Genomic DNA, 20,347 nt, shown 5'->3' with positions numbered 1-20,347 from the left:
ACATTTTTTTAGGCTATTTTGTGCAGATAGTTGATGTGTTTACAACTTTTTTATTCTCTTTAATCTTAAACAGGTTGCATTATTATTCTATTTTCAAAGACGGATATAATAATCTAAAATAAAACAGTTGGCATTTTTATTAATGTTACTTACAGAAAAAACAAACAGAATTAATATTCTATGACCGTTTCAATTGTGATCATATTTCAACCTACGTCTCCACTTTAGGAAGTCACTATCACAGAGAAGCAGATTGTAGGGAGTTTTTCAGAGGCGCCGTTGTTTATTTAAACCCCTAAACTGAAAATAAAAGAAAACTAAATTCATGAAAGAATATTACATTTAAAAATATCTTCTTTTATGGAGCCTAAAGCTCTGTCACAGCAGCTTTTGCACTTCTTCTGCGCTGATCTTCTATCCGCTCACTTGTATTTTCTCCATCGTATGGCTGCACATACCTGCATGGCGCTTCATGGATTATAAGTTCAGGGAATAAACGGCGTCCGTGATTCATCCAGTGAGAAAATGTGGCAGCAGCTGTCTGTGGTTCAGAAATTTCGGCGCTTTGCTTCGAGTCTATTTGTTCTCACTTCAAAACAGACAGAAGTATCCAGAGAATAAGACCCCCCCGCACCCACCGCCACCCCCCACACACACTGTGAGTTTAGGAAGTTAGAGGGAAAACTGGGTTTTGACAAAATATACCCAAATATGCTATACAATAATATTTAGAGATCAAATCAACATTATTTTGTTTGTTTCACTTTTTCCCACAAGGGAGAGCAGACGAATCAGGACGACAGCAAGAAAGAATAAAAATTGCATCTGAATTTCATGTTAAAAACAGAGTTATATCCCTCTGAAAACTAAAAGTTTTTACACTTTTAAGAACTGATGACAGTAAAAAATGGTATAAAATACTTTTTCAATTCTTGTTACCAGACAAAATAACTTGTTTAGTGTAATTTTAAAATACTATATTAAAGTATGATTTAAAAACATGTTATCTGATCAATTAAAATGCAGATTGTTTTCATGATGACATTTTTAATTAAAGGTACATTTTGATTGCTAAACACTTAAATCAGAAATACAAAGAAAAGACGTGAATTTTCCACACAACAGCAAAGATGGTAAAGTAAAATAGAGTACAAGTTAATTCATTTTACACGTAAAGTCACAGTACTTCCATTTAAACACAAAAGACATTCATCACTAGTTTTATTTCTTTTTTATGCTGTATTTCTTGGAGACACATACACACAATGTCAGGTTGATTACTTTGCCCTGCAGCCACATCACAAGCAACCTCAGAGCTTTAAATACCCCTCAGCATCACGTGGCTTTCCGTTTCATAAGACTATGTCCAACTTCCACTGCAGACGATGGAGTACCTAATCATCCCTTGGCTTCGTTAATGAATCACTGAGCAGAATGCTGTAGAGCTATACATTTCTGTCATTGCAGGCAAAGTCTAAACTAATGATCCTATCATTGTTCTTCTCTCCCTTTGCCCAACCTCTGGCTTGTCATGCACTGCTAATATGGACATCCACGCAGGCTCAGGTCAGTGCCATTCATTGTGTACATGTACTCTGCTGTAGCTAATGAGGACAAAATGCATGTCAGATCTGTCCTGGTCGCCTCCCCCACTTTCGCTCAGGTCCTTTGATTAGGAGAGAGAACAACGGTTTGAAGCAGGCATGAAAGAGAAGAATACATGTGGACCTGACTCAGGTTACATTGTTTCATTTTCCGAGTTTTTTCATGCCTTCTCGTGCGTTGGAGCTGCTCTGTTCAGGTTCCTGATAGAGCTGAAGGAGCAGGGTGGTGTACTGGAAGGGCTTTTCATAGGACAGGGGTTCCTGAACTGAGGAGGAGCCTTACAAGCGACGAGTGGATGTGGTTTGCAGAAGATGACACCTTCGGTTTCTCACCGTAAAAAAAAGCGGGACCTCTGACTTTCTAGGAGCAAATTACATGTATAACAGCTCCATCTTTGTGATGCATTGTGAAGTTCCAGCTCTAACTTTCCTTTTAAAGCAATGAGCGGTTTCACTGCTTTGTGTTCCTCTTTCTGTGAAACGATAAAATATGTCAAACTTAAAAATCATCATCTCATCATAATAAGTACAACCTTAGAGGAACAACAGGCCTTTTTTACTACCTACAATTCTTTATCTTGTTAAGGTTTGACTAACTAAGGAAGAAAAAAAGTTTAAAATCCAAAAGAGACATTCCGAGAATAGTTTCTCCGAAAGGCTCTGCAGGAAAATAATCTCTGTATTTCATATCTGACAAACTACACTTCACATTCACAAGGTCGTTTTGAAACTGATATGACATATTTTGGTTCTCAATTTCCACATACACTCCTACCAATGGATTTATGATGACTTTTTTTTTAAATTCACAGAAAACGTCTCAAAAATAGTCTTTAGATTTAAGCAAACTTTCTTTTCAAGCTATTGCGTTTAGCTGTGGTTTCTTGGATACAAAGAAAGCATAAAACAGTTTCTGAACCACCCAGATGATTTCAAAAATACAAAGTTGTTTGGTGCAGGTGAGAAAAAAAGAGAAGCTGCTTGGGTCCTAAAAGCATCATCAGAGTTCAGTTCCTTTTCTCCACATTCAAGCACGGCAGCAGTGAGGTAGTGGTGTGGGCTTTATTGAAACTAAAGGATTTGAATGCCTTGCTTTTGCTTGTTGTAACAGTCATATGACAGGAATGTGATCCAATAATTCATGAAATCACATCACATGAAAAAAACACACCAAAAGATAAAAAAGGCGCTCTGACTTTTGCACAGTTCAATGCAAGATTATGTCATATTTTAAATCCTTAATTAGTTTAAACATGTTGAGTTGACTTTAGAAAAGAGCTCCAGTCAGAGAAAAACTCTTGCTGGAGTAGCTAACTGTCTATCTGCAGAGAAAGTGCAGAAAGTAGGAGTAGGGCAGTTGCCAGTTTACCCGGCAGAAGCATCTGCAGGGACAGATGGGAGATGATGACGGTGTGTAATAGGCATCTGTGGCCCGCAGGGGAGGGAATACTCGACACTCATTTCCACTCTGCAGTGTGAGAACGCTCCGAAAACCACACACTGACACACATTACAGCTTGTCATAGCTTTTCCCACAATCTGTCCTCAAGAGCACACCTTTTGCTGTGGAGACAGTTACATAGATTGAGAGTAAACATGTGTTTTACAGGAGGATTGTGCCGCCTGCTCCCCTGGTTAAACAGTCATGCCAGATTCACTGCTTTACTGATGGGGATGGGGGGGCTCAAAGCTAGCGGATGGGCCATTTGGAATAGTCGCTTTCCATTCCTCATCCCATTTTCTCGGCGCCACGTAAAGCTTTATTTCAGCACATGAACTCTCCCTCTCTGTAGGATCACTTCCTCCAACTTTTCTTGCTGTCAGAAAGGAGCGTCGCTTTGACAGACCTTTAAACACCTCCGGAAAGAACACACGCTTTAAAGATGACGCAAAAGAAGGAAGTGTAATCCCTCGCTGTGTTAAATAACACCTAGTCTTTGTTTGTTTTTACCTTCTCCCGAGATAAAGCTGGGAGGAACTTTTCTAACCAAAAGGGATGTAATTAGCGGAAAACGGAACAGACCCAAACATGTTTTTCTTTAGTTTTAGACCAACAAACGGCTCACGCAGCATGCTTGTGTGTTGGATCAGCGCACAAACACACATCTCAGCTTATTTCCTGCTTTTTTTTTCTTTCTTTCATCAACTCTGAAACATTTTGTTTCATTCGTTTTTTTCACATTTGCCTGTTTTTTTTCTTTTTTGTCTCCCCGTTTGCAGGTTTACGAAGCTGTGCCATGCAGAGGCGGGAGCAGCCAAAACGAGTGGAGGAGCGAGGCCTGGTCCATTTGCACTATCAATACTGTGGACGACCTGCCAGCATGCGGGGAGGGGGTCCAAAGCCGCAAGATCAGGTCAGTAAGCAGTTTGGCAAACTGCTCTCTTGGCATCACAACACACAACAGCAGGAGTTGGACCCACAAGGCTTCTTTCAATGGCCATTCACACCTGCAACACAATCAGTCGAGCTAAAGCAATGCTTCACAATCAGCGTGGATAGATTAGCAGCCGTTTTCGCCTTCCTGTGGCTCTTAAAATAGCCGCAGGGAAAGCTGCAGAGTGCTTTTCTGGATTAAACACCACAGCAGGCTCTGAACTGGCTGGTGGTGCTGAAATACCTTCATCAAATGTGTTGTGCAAATTCAGCTTTCAGTCGCCGTTGCAGCTTGACAAAGTAAAGCAGGTATTTACTGCAGAACAACACTACACTGTCTTGATAATGAGGGATCCTCAAAGACGGCAGAGTCAAGGGCAACAAGTACTTTAATGAGCTGTTTGAGAACAGACTGGAAGATGCTGATTTAATAAACAACTCAGAAATGTATCTGAACAGTAAAAGCTAGCTCCTTTTCTGATTAACAGCTTCCCCAACAAACACAACGGATTTGTGACGAGAAATGAAAAATGCCTGGTAAAGTCAAGGATCCAGACATTTTTCATCTTTTCTCTATGTGCCGTCATGCAGCATCTCCTTCGCCATCACTGTACACCTGCTGCAAAAAGATTAGCTTGATAAACTGTAAGCATCTGTCATTTACGGCGCTGCCTTTTTGAGTCTGTGTGTCGGTCTTTAACTGTTCAAAGACTTTAAAAATAAAATAACTTCAAAAGCTTACCTGATGGGGAGAAAAGAAGTTTGTTTGTGCTCAGAAACTTAGGAAATGGCGTTTCAAACTCAGAAGCTCGGTGATGATGGCCCAAGAGACTAGTTATACAGCTCTGCCTGCTGCCCTGCTTAGGTGCGTAAAGAAAGGATTGATGAGTGGGGAGGAGAGCATTGTGGATGACAGCCAATGTGATGCGGAGGAAATGCCCCCCAGAGCCCAGGTCTGCCACCTTGCCTGCCCTGACGACTGTGTGGTGGGACCCTGGGGACCTTGGAGCAGCTGTCCTCTGGTAAGAAGAAGTCCGTCTACACCTAAAACCCTTGGTTTAATTAAAGAATTATTGCAGATGGTTCACTAGGTTTGTTTATTATTTGGTAGCATTTTGTTGTAGGAATCCTGTAATTATTGACAAGCTAACAATTTTTTTCATTCAATGCTCTTTGGTCAAAATGTGATGCCTCAGAGAGTCGATTTTGTTTAGAAAGCTCCTAAAACGAGGAGATTGGATGGACACTGGTGAGGATCACCACAGTGTGAATACAGATTTCAGGTTTCCTTACCTTTTTCTACCTCGGCAGCTCTTGTTTTGGCAGCATCGTCAACCATCGCTACCAGCTCTAACCCCCAAAGGACGATTTTTAAGAACTTCGTTGATCCAGGCAGCAAGACTGTAAAACTGTTTTACAAATGAAGAATCGCTCCAACAAAACTTCATTAGTGAAGTAACAACAGTTCTTTTAAATATCCATGTTGCTGAACTGTTTCCCATTTCTAAATCCTCAGCTGTTTTTGACCACTTTGAATGCATCTCTCTGATCTTTATCAAAATGGTTCGGTCCATAAATTCTGACTATTTTCCTCTAAAAACAGAACCACCCCGATGCGGCAGGTGAGAACGGCCTACCTCATGATAACAACATCTACAGTTTCTTTACGAAAAAGAAAAAAAATGTTGTTTTTTTGTGATAGTGACATACAAAGAGAATACTGTAGTTTCCTTTACCTGCACAGAGACTAAGTCTATGTTCACACTGCAGGGCGTAATGCTCAATTCCGATTTTTTGAAAAAAGTAGACTTTTTTGCAAGGTCCTTCACATTTCCAATTAAATGCACATTTTTGTGATCTCCTGTGTGACCGTGAAATGACCCACAAGTGACCCGCGTGCGCAGAAGAGTACAACGGTGAACAACGTCACTCGTTGTTTGCGGAAGTAGCTGACATTAACAATGGATGTCAACAACAGTGTTGTCAACAGCGGAGCTCTTTTTGCAATATTACATTTATTTTCATAAAGAAGCCAGCACAATTACAATCTTCTCATTTTAAGAAGGCATTGGAGCCAGGATCGTCTGTACCCACTGTTGTGGAATGGGGATGTGTATGTGTATGTGCTGGGGCCGCGCGTGTGTGTAAGAGAGAGGAGAGAGCGCGTGCAGCGCAAGAGGGAGGGAGAGGGGGCAGAGGAAGTGTGTTGGGGCGCATTTATGTTGTGTGTTACGGAGGAAGGAGAACGGTAATAAAAGAAGGCTCCCCCCAGGATAACTACTATTGATTCTTTATTATCCCGCTCTGGAGAAACTGAGGGTCCAAACGGGGAAGTGAACCCCGAAGGAGGATCCGCCTTCGGTCCCCTGCGCTTCTGACCACGGTCGGAAAGGAAAAAAAAGTAATCCCTGGAAAGGTTCAACACCACGCTTGGCCATTTCGCTGACTGTTTTCAAAAACCGCCTGGTTGCAATAAGAGCCCTGGAGTTTGGCCTGAACAGAGCTGTCACCCCATATATTATTCCAATGGGTGACCTCGCTTCCCTTCCACTGTCTGGCAGCATCGTCCGCCATGGTTGATGTTAATGTTCTCGTTCCCGCCTACTTCAACGCAGAATGATGACGTTTGTAGCGTATCGATGACGTACAGGTCAAAAAGATGTGGCATGGCCGTTCAGACGGAGGTCGCATTTCAAAAGATAGGTCACGTATCGGATTCAGGACCACATTCCCAAGTGGCCTGGGTCGCATTTGAAAAGATCGGATCTGTGTCGTTCAGACTGTCATGAAAAGATCAGATACAGGTCGCATAGGGTCAAAAAAATCGGAATTGGGTTGTCTCAGCCTGCAGTGTGAACGTAGCTTATATCGGTTTTTGGTCTCTTTATTTAGCTGTTAGTGTAGAACGTAACCAACGCCGTACAGCTTACTCAACAGCTCTCGACAAAAACAGAAGACATGATTCCCAAAAGTTTATTTATTTTTGGTCAATTCTTGATTTATTATTGGAGCTACGATCCCCAAAAGCCTTGATTCCCCGTCTCGTGTAAATGCAGTCATTCTAGAAGGTCCTGACACCAAATCTTGATAATGACGTCTTTTAAATTATCCATGAAGAACCTGGTAGTTTTGTTTGGCAACATTTTAGAAAAAAAAGGCTACTTTGGCCTTCGCCCAACTGTATCTGGGACAGGCTCCAGTGACCCTGTGACCCCAAAAGGGATTTAACAGGTTTAGATGGGTGGATGGATGGATGGATGGATGGATGGATGGATGGATGGATGATGGATGGATGGATGGATGGATGGATGGATGGATGGATGGATGGATGGATGGATGGATGGATGGAAAATAGCGCTTTGATACGCTCTCACAAATTACACGTCTTTTAAACCCAAATAAAAATTCTCTGAAGTTAAATTCACCAAAGGTTTATAATGTTTTTATTTTGGTAATCTCTGTAAGTTTATTGCAAAATGTTTTAATGGAAATCACCTCTGGCAGATATACTTAATGTATTTAAGTGCTACACAGAGAAATGTCGATTGATTAATAGCTTCTGCTTATGAGTTATTTATTTATCATTTTACAGCTTTGTAATCATAAACACCAATGTTTTGTAATTTATTTTGTTCAAATGAGTAATTTTTCTTTTAGTTTCGACATTCATTGATTTTTTTCTCTCTCATTAATTTCCACACATAAATAAAAACAGTATTACACGCTGTGGGCTAGTTTTAATTTTGCATTTAACGGCAATAACAATATGCTGTAATATACACTTTAATTACTGAAATCACAGAACCAAGGACATACATGAATGTAATTGCAAAATGCTGAACACAATGCTCACATCCGCATCCCATCAAATGTATCAAAACATTTTGTTTTCCAAACAAAGAAAAATCTATATATGATGGGAAGTTATGTAACCAATGTCATATTTAAATGTTGTGGCCTGAGGCTTTTACGGCACGGTGCATGTTCAGCAGGGTTTGTCGCCACAGGCGAGTGGTTCCAGCGTTGTGAGTCTTGCAGGTATTCTGTCTGAGGCTGCAGTTCACTAAATGGGATCATTGGAGGCAGAAAAAAAAGAGCTGGAGAGATTGCATCGTTGCGTTGAGGCGCTTTTCTTTCCCCGCTAGATGTTTTATGTCATTCAACCTTGGAGTTTGTTTCCTTTATGCTTATTTTGTCATGGATATAAACATGCTAGTGAATAATTTAAAGCTTTAACATGACTAGCAAAAGAAACTTGCTTCTAAAATTTTTCCTAATTAACAGTAATTTCTAAGCACAGATAAAGTATTTTAAAGGAGTTTTTGTCTTATACAATACAGATTGATTTTTAATTTTGTTTTTGAGTCATTTGACGTAGTGCCATTGTGAAAATGAAAAAGCCTGTCTGTTGATCCATTTGAAATTTCAACCTAAAATATACATATACAGTATTTTCACGACCACAGGGCGCACTGGGTTATAGGGCGCAGTCTCAGTTATGGGGGATTTTTCAGTCTTTGACACATACAAAAGACCCACCAGGTGTTAAGGCGCAGGCACATTAACACAACATACCGTTAAAACATGCATGCTAGTGTTGAACCTTTCCTGCGATGACGTTTCTGACCACGATCGGAAGACGCGGGGGCGGTCCTCTCCAGGGCCGAAGGCGGATCTTCCAGCCCCGTTTGGATCCTTAGAGCCTCCAGAGCGGCTAATAAAAGAACCAGTCTCAGTTCTTTTACAGGAAACCTTTTTTATTCCTTTTTTTTATTTTATTTTTATTTCCACACAAAATGAATGGGCGCTCACACACTCACTTGCGCTGAGTGCAGACACACTGGCTTCAGCACACAAACACACACTCATTCATCCATTCATTCATTCATTCATTCCACAAAACTACTGTGTGTTTAAAAAGGGCAGCAGGAGCAAAACTGAGTTGGTTGTGATTTATTTGTTATTTTTTCAGCCATTAATCAGCATTAAGAATCCATCAAAGTCCTGGTCTTCTGTATCTGAACCAGTTTTTAGTATTTTATTCTTGTTCATTTTTTGGTTTGGATCGCTTTTTTCACAAAAAGCGGACTGTTTGTTGAGTGTTGCCGGCTTTTTGGCACTTCAGAAGCAGTGCAAGCAGACAGGTTAGCCGGCGCTTCTGCAATCCATTCACAACGTGTGGCGTAACTCGCCCATCGCTGTCTCCCACAACCCATTGTCTGTGTGTGTCCTACCCCGCTGCTCCCGTTCTTCTCAACAGTGCGACTCACCGAGAAGTTAAAGTCCTCGTCCATGTGGGTGATGTGGCTGGGCTGGAGGTGTTTGTCGGTGATCTTTTTACTACGGAATGAGTGGAAGATGAACAGCTTTTCATTGTAATCCACTGAAGTCACTGCGGCACCATGTATCGAATGGTGACTGCAGAGAAGCGTCTCCAAGCTGATCGCTGATCCAATCGGAATTCTCTGACACCAAGTCTTTCATATATGGGAATGGAGCTGTGACGGAAAAAGTCTGGAGCAAAATTTGTGGGAGTTGCACCGCTTCACCATTGTGCTGCTGTTCAATTCACAAAAAGATTGACCGAAATTTGCTGCTGAAAAACCAGACGTTTGACAATGGAGCGGGCGTGGCTGCTGTTCAAAGGCGCCATAGTCTGGCAGGTGGTGGGACCTCATTAGCAGCACAGTGACTTGGTTTGAAGCGTGAGCCGCTTGCATCAGCCTCTCAGGAGCAGCAGACGCCTTCATTCCTGCTGCACAGACTGCTCCGTGCAGACCTTCCTCTTCTCCTCCGGTCTGCAGCTGCAGCTCTCTACCTCTGGCATTCTATGTCTTCAATGTTTGGTTACTTAATGATTCTGGTTATGATGGTTCATAAGTCTTTCTTAGTCTGGGATAGAAAATGTTTTACCCTAAAATCTTGACATTGTTTTTTTATTTTGCATCATGTTCTTAACATTACATTTTGTCTATCTCAAAACACTGTTTTTTTACTTTCATTATAATTATTAGTCTTTTACTCCTAACTTGTTACCAATGTAATTACTGATTTCACACATAAATGTAGAACAAATTGTAGTTTTTTATAATCTTTTTTGGTGTTGTTATTCTTGTGACTATCGTTCTATTATTACTATTTGTTTTCGCTGATTATTTTGTTGAAAGAAAGGTTTTTTTTTATATTGCCTATATTTTTAAAAAGCTGTATTATACAAATTAAAAAGCTATATTGATGGACTTGTACTTTTTTAGAATTACAAGAAGAGCATGTGATGCATGAATGACACAGCAGAAAGAATGGCAGGTACATCTGTTGATTCTGTGTTGAAATCCATCCTTTTGTCTGTCATGCAGCATTGTGACGCAGAAAGTGTGAGAAACAGAAGCAGAAAAATCCTCCGCGAGTCGGCCTTGGAGAGTGGGACGTGTCCGGAGCAGATCCAGTCGGAGTCTTGTGTTCTCAACGGCACCTGCTTCACGTACTGGTTCAGAGCCTCAGGTGGGATCCTCCACGCTCACTCACCTATAAGAGCCGACAGGGAAAAGGAACCATTCTTTAATACTTCAATTTTCCAAACTTTCCTGGACTTTTATGATGCGATAACGTGTCTCAACACTCTTAGATGATACCTATTTTGCCTTAAATGTGGAAGGAAAATGGCCACAAATTAAGTCACGTTGAGTGGATTACAGTGGAGTTTGCAACAAAAGCTCTCCGACGAGAAATATGACATTATGATTAAAAAGACTCTCTATGTTTTGCTATGAAGCCTGCTTTTGGCTGTGCTGTCACAAGAAAAAAGAGCTTGACCTCTAACTTTAAGCGGATACCTTTGTATACGGCACTCAGGTTCCCGTAACACATCCAGGATGCTTAAAGAGGACCGAATCAATGGCTGCTGAAGAGAGCAAAGGACAGTGTTAAGCACACGCTCAGCTATTTCCTTTTCATGCAGCTGAAGTGTCTGAATGTTTGTGAAGATGTTTTCGTGTATATTATTTGCTTGTGTAGACGTTTGTGTGTGAAAAAGTGTCAGAGTGAGGTTCCTGCCCTTGCGTGCAGAATGGAGCACGTGCCAGCTGAGTGAGGGTGCTGTCTGCGGTCCGGGTTTCCGGCTGCGTCTTCTGGACTGCGTGCGGAGCGATGGGAAGATTGTGGCGATGCAGATGTGCGAGCAGGTAACGGCTGCAGACAGAAAAACGTGCAATTCAAAAAACACCACAAAGCTCATTTTAAACACTAATGACATGATATTAGGGGTATTTAAGGATTTATTTTTGGTCTTTCTCAATTCTTTCTTTTCTTATACAGTCATTGTTCTTTTTCTTTTATTGTTAAAGTTTACAGATAAAATATAAGAACATAGTGGAAAAATACAGCAGGTTTTTTCCAGTAAAAACTATTGATGGATGATGCCGCGCCTCAATTTCTTCTCTGCTCGCCTTGTTTACAGATTAAAGCAATTCTGATGTGCTGAAATGTTGTTTGTGAACTCCAAACCTACGTCTTACACCTAATTCACAGGTTCAGTCAGAGCTTTGGGTTATTTTCTGCTCCTGATTGGACAGATTTTGTTAAGTCATTTGGTCTTATATTTTCACCAAAGTTAAACTTTTTTAGTATTTATTTGTAAAGCTGGAATTTTGAAATCTCTCTAGAAGGGATATTAATGTAAATTTTTCTGTTCCACTTGTTTTCATTTTTGGGAAGTCTCTGAAATGAAGGAGCATGAGCTCACCCAACTCTTTCCTTCCTTTTGTTGCAGTTTGGTGTAACCAGCACGTGGCCGCTGCTGGAGGACTGTGTGGTTGAGTGTTCCGTCAGCTGTCTTCTCTCCGATTGGTCCCCGTGGTCTGAATGCTCGCACATCTGTGGCAGTCAAGGTAAACCTTAGCAGAAAACATACCTTCTGTCATGCTGCACCTAGATCCATGTGTCACTGCAGAAAGGTCAGCCTTCATAAAGCCTTGTGATCTGATGTCCTTTGACTCAGAAAATTGTCTGGGATTTTGGTTTTTTGTGCGTTTGCCTATTAGAGGTGTCCTTTTAGTTTCGGCTTCCGCTTCGTTGATTTACACGTCAGTGAGTTGATTAAACTCATACTTTTCAATAAGTCATTCACTCTTTTGTTACTTTAGGTTTTAGTAGTTGCTACAGTCAGGTTCTATTCTAAGTTTTGTCGATTCATGTTTCAGCTTATTCATTAATTCCTGACTGTCTTAATCCTCTCGTGTTTGATATGACACTTTATTAAAGTTAAATAGAAGAAAAAATAAGCTTTGGTCTTTAAATCCTGCTGGAAAGAAAATAAGAGACGCAGTTATTTACACTTCAATGATAAGACTGGTTGAGCTGGAGACCAGATGATGTCAGACATCATCGGCCAGAAGCGGAGATTAGATCAAATTTAGGTGGAAGCAGAAGTTTTTTGTTTTTTATTTGTTAGTATACATGAATTTTTCTTCAGGATTTCAAAATGAGTAAGTCTTTGTTGTGCAGCCTTTCCACAAAGGTTTAAGTAATGTTTATAATTGTCTAATTTTTTAAATTAGCGCATGCTTTATTTTGTAGGTTGGAAAGGGAAGTACAGTAGGTGAAGAAAAATGATGGATTGAATAGGATGGTTTTCCTGATTTCAACATTGAAATGAACAAAAGTTGTCACAATAGTAAAAAACAACAACAACAACAACCGTTTATTAAAGCTGAAAATGGGAAAAACCATAATTGCAAGGTCTCCAGTTAAAACAAAAGGTTTTAGAGCGATATGTGGGGGAAATTCTAGTTCTGGTTGAGAACTTCCGCTATTGACAATGTTGATAATGTCTGCAGCCGGGTCCTCCTGCTTCTAAATGCTGCATTTACACAACACGGTCTTATCCTTTTTATATCCAGTCTTTCAATACTTTCCTGGCGATACATCCAACGTCAGACTGAGCTATGACAAGTTTATCCCCAAAGAGAGTGAGGGCATTGGTTTCCATGGTGATAAAATAACAGTCAAACAAACAGGGCTGACAAATAAATCAAAGAAAAAAATGATTAAAAGTGGATTATTGCCAGAATCACTGAGTGTTTGTCAATACAGGCCTGATCCTGTCGCCGGTGGCCACCGGCACTTGTAAGTTTATGTTTCAGGAATAATGATCAGTTTTATTATTAAGTTCTGTGCAGCTCTCCTGTATGGACAGCATAAATCATTCAGTGCGTCTAAAAAAGCATGTGTTGTTCGCAGTGGCAGGGGCTCTAACCGGCGGATTTCAGTCAGAGTGTCACTCTCGGCTCTGTCACAGTTGCTGGAACTCTCTGCCACTCTCTCAGTTCATTCTGACACACAGTCAAACACATCTGTCTGCCCTAATGAGGGATCTGTGCCGCGTGTGTGTCAGATGACGCAAGGACGGGCGATTCGTCAGGATGCCAGACGAGTTTTAATGTGTTTGGTTTGATTTTAGGATGGCAGGACTGAGCTCCTTTTTGCTGGTGTCCGCCTGGGGCTTACAGAGCTCAGCGTATCCCCGGGCGAACCCCGCGTACACACACAAACATGACTGCTGCCTGCTGGATGGAGGAAAGGTTATGTCTTTACTGAGCCTTCTGGGACACCAGGCGGCTCTGCAACGTGCCGTAAAACACCACTGCGTCTCACCGAGCATTCTTTTTCTCCCATTGAACTAAAGAAGAAAGCACAAACCTGGGATTATTTTCCCAAACATAATTTTTCATGTCGGCTATTTATTTTGAAAAGTAGTTTCATCACACCCCATGCTTGAGCGCTTGTGCATTTGTAATTCTTAAAAGTGTTTTGCATGCAGTTCACTGTGGACAGCATCGAAAATAGTTAGAATTTTTCATGCTCACAATAACACGGTGAAAGGCGACATTATTTAAAAATATGGCAAAAAAATAAATAAGTTTCAGCACCGAAGCTGCAGAGCTGCAGCTTTTCTATTGTAAAGTGTGTCATCACCTAAACTAAACAGTCTTCCGAAACGTTGTCTTCTAGGGCAGTTGGTCCGAAACCGGAGAATCCTCCAGGAGTCCCATCAAGAAGGACGTCTCTGCCCCAGCCAGCTCAACCAGACCAAATCCTGTCCCGTCAAGCCTTGCTATGATTGGTTGCTGAGTGACTGGTCTGCATGCATCGTAGAGGTATGCATTCATATAATCCTTGTTTTTCCCCCAAAAGAAGTTGTTTGAGATATACAATTACATTTTTATCTTTTATTTTTTAAACTGGCAGGAATCTTTAACACCGGCTCTAAGGTGTCTTTAGACACTGAGATGAACTGAACGAGCGAGCTCTGTTCTGTTTGAGAAGGAAATGAACAAATGAACTCGGGTTCACTTGTGTGAGTGCAGACAGAACCACAGGAAGTGAATGTTAGCCGTTTCAGCGCAAGAAGGGGGAACAAAACTGTCCACAGTTTAAATCTAAAGGGAAAAGGATCACCCAAAAAGTTATGAAATATTGTGTCTGTAGATGTCGCAAAGGGTAGAGATGCAGGGGTTTTATTCACATTTGATCATTAGAGGACTACATTGGAAAAAAGGTAAAACACAAGGATTTTCTCTTTTACAGGGAAAAAAATTTACCAATAGTGTCACGGTTTTAGGTTCTTTGCCTTTATGTTGTAGTTGTTTTCTGTTCGGGCCTGTTTGGGTTACTTCCTGTTTTATTTTTGTAGCATTTCCTGTTTTGTTGTTGTCTCAAGTTTTACCTTCCACATCAGTCCTGAGTGTTTCCACCTGTGTCTTGTTCCCTTGTATGTATTTAAGTTTTGTCTTTCCCTTCCTCCTGTGCTGGTCCATATTCTCCTCTTCCCCAGTTTTGCGTGTTAAGTGTTTCGAGTTTCGAGTTGTGGTTTGCCTGCTTTTGCAGTGGTTTTTGGTTTCCTTAGTTTAGTTATTAAAGCTCCTCTTCCCCTGCAACCTCCTGCCTCCTCTCCTTCTCTGCACCTGGGTACTCCCTCATCTGCTCCCCGTGACAAATAGAGCTAGTAGAATTGGTCTTGGTAAGATTTTTAATGATATCCCGCTCTTTTAAGACAAAATAAATCTTGAAAGTAACTATAAACACTCAAATCTGGGTCTAATGCTGTGATAATTTATAATAATATATCTTATTATATCTTATTATATCTTTAACGTAGGTACATTTACATTCATGCTAATACGTCCCCACCCCCAAAATGTCCTATTTTAGGCACTACAACAGTCCAACTATCCCTATTTCTGGAGCAATTAAAGAAAGACCATTCCACATTTGAAGATAAAGTTGTAAAAATAAATTTACATTATGAGTAAAGTAAAGCTCATCTTGAGATCAAACAAAAGCCTTGTTTTCACTGAGCGCTGCGGTACGGTCTGGTCCGGTATTTTGAGTGTTTACATTATAAAATGGACCCATCAAGCCAGACCGAACCGTACCATTTTTGGGCCCCCTGTTTATGGTTGGTCCATAGAAAAGTGGAATGGACCAGTAAGGGCAGAGCTACTGTTGAAACCCGATGATTGGCTGATGGTCATTACGGCGAAAAAAAATGTGCCAACAATGCCTTGTTGACACGAAGTACCACAGGCCAAGTGGACAAAAGTGAGCTGCCAGATGACCTTCTAAAATAGTTGTTGTTAGACGGGATTGCTCACCTTATTTGGGCCGTTCTGAACCAGACTGTACTTTACCGCTCAGTGGAAACAAGGCTCTAAATCCCTTTTGATTATATTGCCAAAGCTGTTCCAGTGCTCCAGCAGTGTCAATGCTGATTATCCCTTTTTTTTCTTTACAAAAAATAAAATTTAAAAAATGTGTCATTTTCTAGGACAAAGTTTCTTAAGTTTACTAGAAATTCCCCTCTAAGTTGTGAGTAGACTGTTGGCGCGGAGTAAGCCTGCCCTTCCCATCATCCCTTTATGTACATGCCTCTTACTAGCTTACAGACCCAGCCTAACGTTACCGGTGCAACATAAATGGGAAGCAATTTTGGCGCTATCCAGTTGCACAGTTTAGATCCAAATTCCCGCTCAGACGAGGAAAACAACTGACTGCAGTTTTTCAACTGCTACTGATTCACCACAATTTGAATAAAATGAATGCTCAGAAGTGCAACTCTAAACTTAATTTTCTTTATATATGTCATCCACCATAAGAAAAGTGCCACAAGAACATTTAAAAATGAACATAAAACAAAAAACATTACTTTCAATAAAACAAGTTGTTAGATTGTAATGAAAGGTTACTAGTATGTTTTTATCTGGTATCGTTTGAAAAAAGATACTTAAACTAGAAACAAGACAAAAATACTGGGTGATATGTTGTGTTTTTGCAGTGTAACTTAACAAGTCAGCTTCTTTTTGCGCGTTTTTCCTTCCAAGTCAGAACGGATTTGGAAAATATTGAGCCCAAGTAAACATCAATGGGAACTGCATGACTTTTTTTATGTGGTTTCGGGGACAGTAAAGCACACCAAAATGAAGTCATGTTTCTTTATTTTTACTTAATTTTTCCAAATGAGTCTCTTTTTTACTATCAAAAGTCTTCAGTCAGGAAGACTAAAGTTTGTTTTCTTCCTGAAAGCAACTTTGTATTTTTTTGCTCTTGTAAATAAACATTAACCTGCCCGTTTTGCCACCTTAAACTTATATAAAGTGAGATAAAAGCTAACTGAAATCTCTCTAAAATGTCTATTTATTCTTCTGCTTTGCTGGCCTCATTGACATGTTTTGGTGTGACAAAGTTTCTCATTACAGCACTTAACACTGCAGCCTGCGTTAGCTGTGGTGTTGACAAGAAAATGAGCAAATCAGCCCTTCAGCTTAGAGTCTTTTTACTTTTTCGCTGTCTTGTCTGAAAGGACTCGTGATTGTTTGTTTCTGATACATTTTTTGGATGCAGTCCGATAGCTGTCCTGATAGTTTCACTGACATCCAATAACTGGAATTTCTGGAAGAATATTTTGGAAAAACAATGTGTGAATTAGAAAAAAAAACCTCTACCTGTTTCACTTAATATTAATGGTGTTTTAGTGTCAGATAAGATTTATATTGGTAACTTTTTCACAAGCGCATCACATTTACCTTCATCAGCATCCCCTTTGCTCAGTCCTCTACCCCTCTATTCAAATGGTCTTAACTGAAAGCCAATTATGGAGGTGTTGGCCGAGGTGCAAAGGTTGGATCAAGGAAAGCCTCCAGGTTTAGATGAACTTAGCTCTTTCCTTTTCAAACGTGCAGTTCCCATCAGTGTGGGCCCCAGTACAAATATTTTCAATATCCGTCTCTGCACTGCTGAAATCCCCCACGCCTGCAAATCTGATGTGGTACACTCCCTCTTTAAGGGTGGGGATCAGTCTGATCCCAACTGTACAGACCTATATCCATTCTTCCTTGTCTTGCAAAGGTTGTAGAAAGACTGTAAATAATCAACTGTCCAATCAGGTTTCTGAACTGGTTAAGGTTCTAAATGATATCACCTCGTGCTTTAGATGCTAAATTGCAGTGTGCTGCCATTTTTACTGACTTAGCTAAAGCTTTTGACTCTGTTAATAACTCCTGTCTTATTTTCAGGCTTTGTGATGTTGATGTTTCTGAAAAATCAATGTCATGGTTTTCAAACTATCTCACAGAAAGATTGCAATGCGTTAAATTAGAGCAGTTTATTCCTCAGCCTCTTTGTGCCACCACAGGTGTTCCACATGGATCTGTCTTTGGACCCACCCTTTTCTCAGTCTACATTAACAACAAAGCTCTTTCTGTAGGAGGTTCATCCATCCACCTCTATGCTGATGACACAGTCCTTTATTCCATCCCTCCTCCCCAAGCATAGCGTATATCCCCTATAACCCCTTTTTTTAATTTCTCAAAAACTCTTGCTTTTTGCCAGGCCACAGTTGATTGTTTTTCTTAATGTATCTTGCCTGGTTAAATGACGGTGAAATAAATAAATAAACTGGAGAGAGCCTGAAGACAAGATCTTTAGAAGCTAAGCATCAGGTTTGGGAAGAGCAGGGATACTAGACAACTTATACTCAAATGATGGCATAGTATGCGTTCAAATCAGTACAGTAGCGAAAAATTTCTATTTGAAAAAGTAAATCTAAAAAGCCCAAACTGCTTAAGACCTTTCGAGACAGCAATTTCCTCGAAAAAACAAAACAAAAAACTTTCAGTTTATTTTCCTCAGGGCAATGATGGTCAGTACCCTGGTATAAATATTTCTCTTCTCTAAGACACCATTGTGGTTGTGCATGGTTCTCTGCAGGGTGCAGAGTGTGGTGAAGGAGTGAGGAGAAGGAACCTGTCATGTATCGTCCACTGGGGGAACTTGAACGAGCCCCCTCCCCAGCCAGTGGAGACGGAGCTCTGTGGAGACGCCATGAGGCAGCAGCTCCTCCAGCAGATGGAGCAACCCTGCTTCGTCCCTTGTCCAGGTAAAGCCCTGTTGTGTGCTGAATAAATGTTTGGGCCTTCTATAAGTGAGCAACTGCAGGTTTTTTTCCTGTTTCATAAAATTCAAAGCCATCCGTCCTCGTTTTGAAAGCACAACTCCAATAATTATCAAGGGTCTCTGACTACAGAATCAATAATCAGACTTTTCAACACAAATCATTTAGAGGAATTTGCCAATACATAGTCCCCTCCTCCACACGGTTGACATTTTCAGTTTCACATAATTGCAAAATCAATGAAAGCCATCAATTAACTAATAGCCCATTTAATTGTTCATAATCGGCTTGAGTCTGAGAAGAAAAGGAGAACAACGTACCATCAAAGCGATAACAGCAAAGTACAGTCCTCACATACAAACAAAAGACGTCAGAAATATGATGAAAATGCACCCAGTTGATGTCTGTAGAAATATATTCAAACATGAAGGGGATGCTTTATTTTAAAAAATGCATGCATAAAAAGGATCTTTAGAATGATTTCTACCCTGGCCCGCACAAAATATCAAGGTTGTAGACCGCTCCGAGAGCCCAAAGAGACCCAAAAACCTTCAGCATCCAAACATGACTAAAGCCTTTATTGCATAAACAATTACAAGAAAAAAAGTCGATTTCTGGTTGGAGTTTACTTGACTAAGAAATTCTATTAATCTGTCCTTGTATGACATTTATGTAGAATATTTAGCAAGATGCTTTCAGGGTTACCAATGATGAAAGTGCACCTATGGAGGCTAAAAACAATGTATGGCTAAAATGATGGAGCTGCAGGGGGTCCTCAAGAGTCTGTGGTCAGATGTCCTTTAGGTTGGAGAATTAGAAATAAACAATAGCTAATCAGAACCAAGGATAGAGTGAATTCTTTTACCTGAAACCTGAAAAATCGTAATTGCACAGGCAAGGCCATCTTGCCTGTGATTCAGACAAGTTAAAAAAAAGGTACATTTAAGAAGTGGAAAAACTTTTGAGACATACTTCTTAATAACATGTTCTCTGTTAATAAAGAAAACTGTGACTGGAGGCTTATAATGACCATGTTGTCCAGATGAGGGTCTGGGTGCTTGAGTGATCCCAGGAGTGACAGTTTGTTGTTAATGGCAACTTCTGCTCAAAGCTCCAATGGCAAACCAGCTATGGTGGAAAAAGAAGAGACCAAACAATAAAAAGTTCATGGAAAAACACACAAACGCAGTTCTCGGCCCGGGCTTGGGGGGGACCATCGGATTCTGGTCAGGCATCTTTTTAGTCAGCTTTCCTCCATTCACCTCAACAACAATTTCCCAGTTTTTCTGGCTTATCCCATGCTGATCAACATCCACTCAGGCCTGCTGATAGCAGGCAGTTTGATTGCTACCAGGTGCTATTTTGAACACCTCAGTTTGATTTGGCTCTCTGTGTTGCCACGGTAACATCAGCGCAGCGCTCAAAGCCCTGCTTGTGTGTTGATTGGTCCTGTTGTGTTCAGATTCCAACAACTTAGAGTGTCACCAACTTTGAGCTGATTATTTGGTCTGCCGCTCGACGCAACAGCAGCACTGAGGGGAAAACGAGAAATGCGCCAACTGTGACATTTGCTCAAACTATTCCGAGATCATGAGAGCATTTGATTGTTTTGAATTTTCAAATATCATCTCTAATAGCGTTGCCAGTTCAGAATAGTAAAAAATAATGAGTTATTCTTCTGTAAATTGTAGGAAATAAAGCTACACTTGACTGCTTTGTGTTGCAACCACAACTCCTACAAATGTGGCTTTTTTATAACCGCTCTACACAAGCAAAACTCTAACCATTAAAGAAACAACACTTTAAGTGTCAGTTTGCATTAAAGCGTTTGTTAGCTCTTAATTAAAACAATGTTCTTTTCAGGTTTAAGTGAAAAGAGGACCTGCAACATTTTTTGATTGAGTGCAAGCTCGGTGAAAACTG

General features: G+C 40.6%; 1 protein-coding gene across 3 annotated transcripts in view; it reads left to right on the top strand.

Annotated features, from left to right (window-relative positions):
* thsd7ba (thrombospondin, type I, domain containing 7Ba) overlaps window positions 1-20,347 on the top strand; it is a 222,354-nt gene that overhangs the window by 189,772 nt on the left and 12,235 nt on the right. For all 3 annotated transcript variants that reach the window (XM_078939216.1, XM_078939217.1, XM_023950471.2), the window contains exons 17-23: window positions 3,825-3,958; window positions 4,844-5,000; window positions 10,335-10,479; window positions 11,044-11,159; window positions 11,747-11,864; window positions 13,987-14,132; window positions 18,241-18,409. In XM_078939216.1, the coding sequence (XP_078795342.1) occupies window positions 3,825-3,958; window positions 4,844-5,000; window positions 10,335-10,479; window positions 11,044-11,159; window positions 11,747-11,864; window positions 13,987-14,132; window positions 18,241-18,409 (985 nt within the window). The remainder of the gene's footprint in view (window positions 1-3,824; window positions 3,959-4,843; window positions 5,001-10,334; window positions 10,480-11,043; window positions 11,160-11,746; window positions 11,865-13,986; window positions 14,133-18,240; window positions 18,410-20,347) is intronic.

The sequence above is a fragment of the Oryzias latipes genome, chromosome 21 (genome assembly GCF_053564925.1).
Source record: "Oryzias latipes strain Hd-rR chromosome 21, Olatipes_Hd-rR_3.1".
Taxonomy (NCBI): Eukaryota; Metazoa; Chordata; class Actinopteri; order Beloniformes; family Adrianichthyidae; genus Oryzias; species Oryzias latipes.
This window is presented reverse-complemented; position numbering and strand designations above follow the sequence as displayed.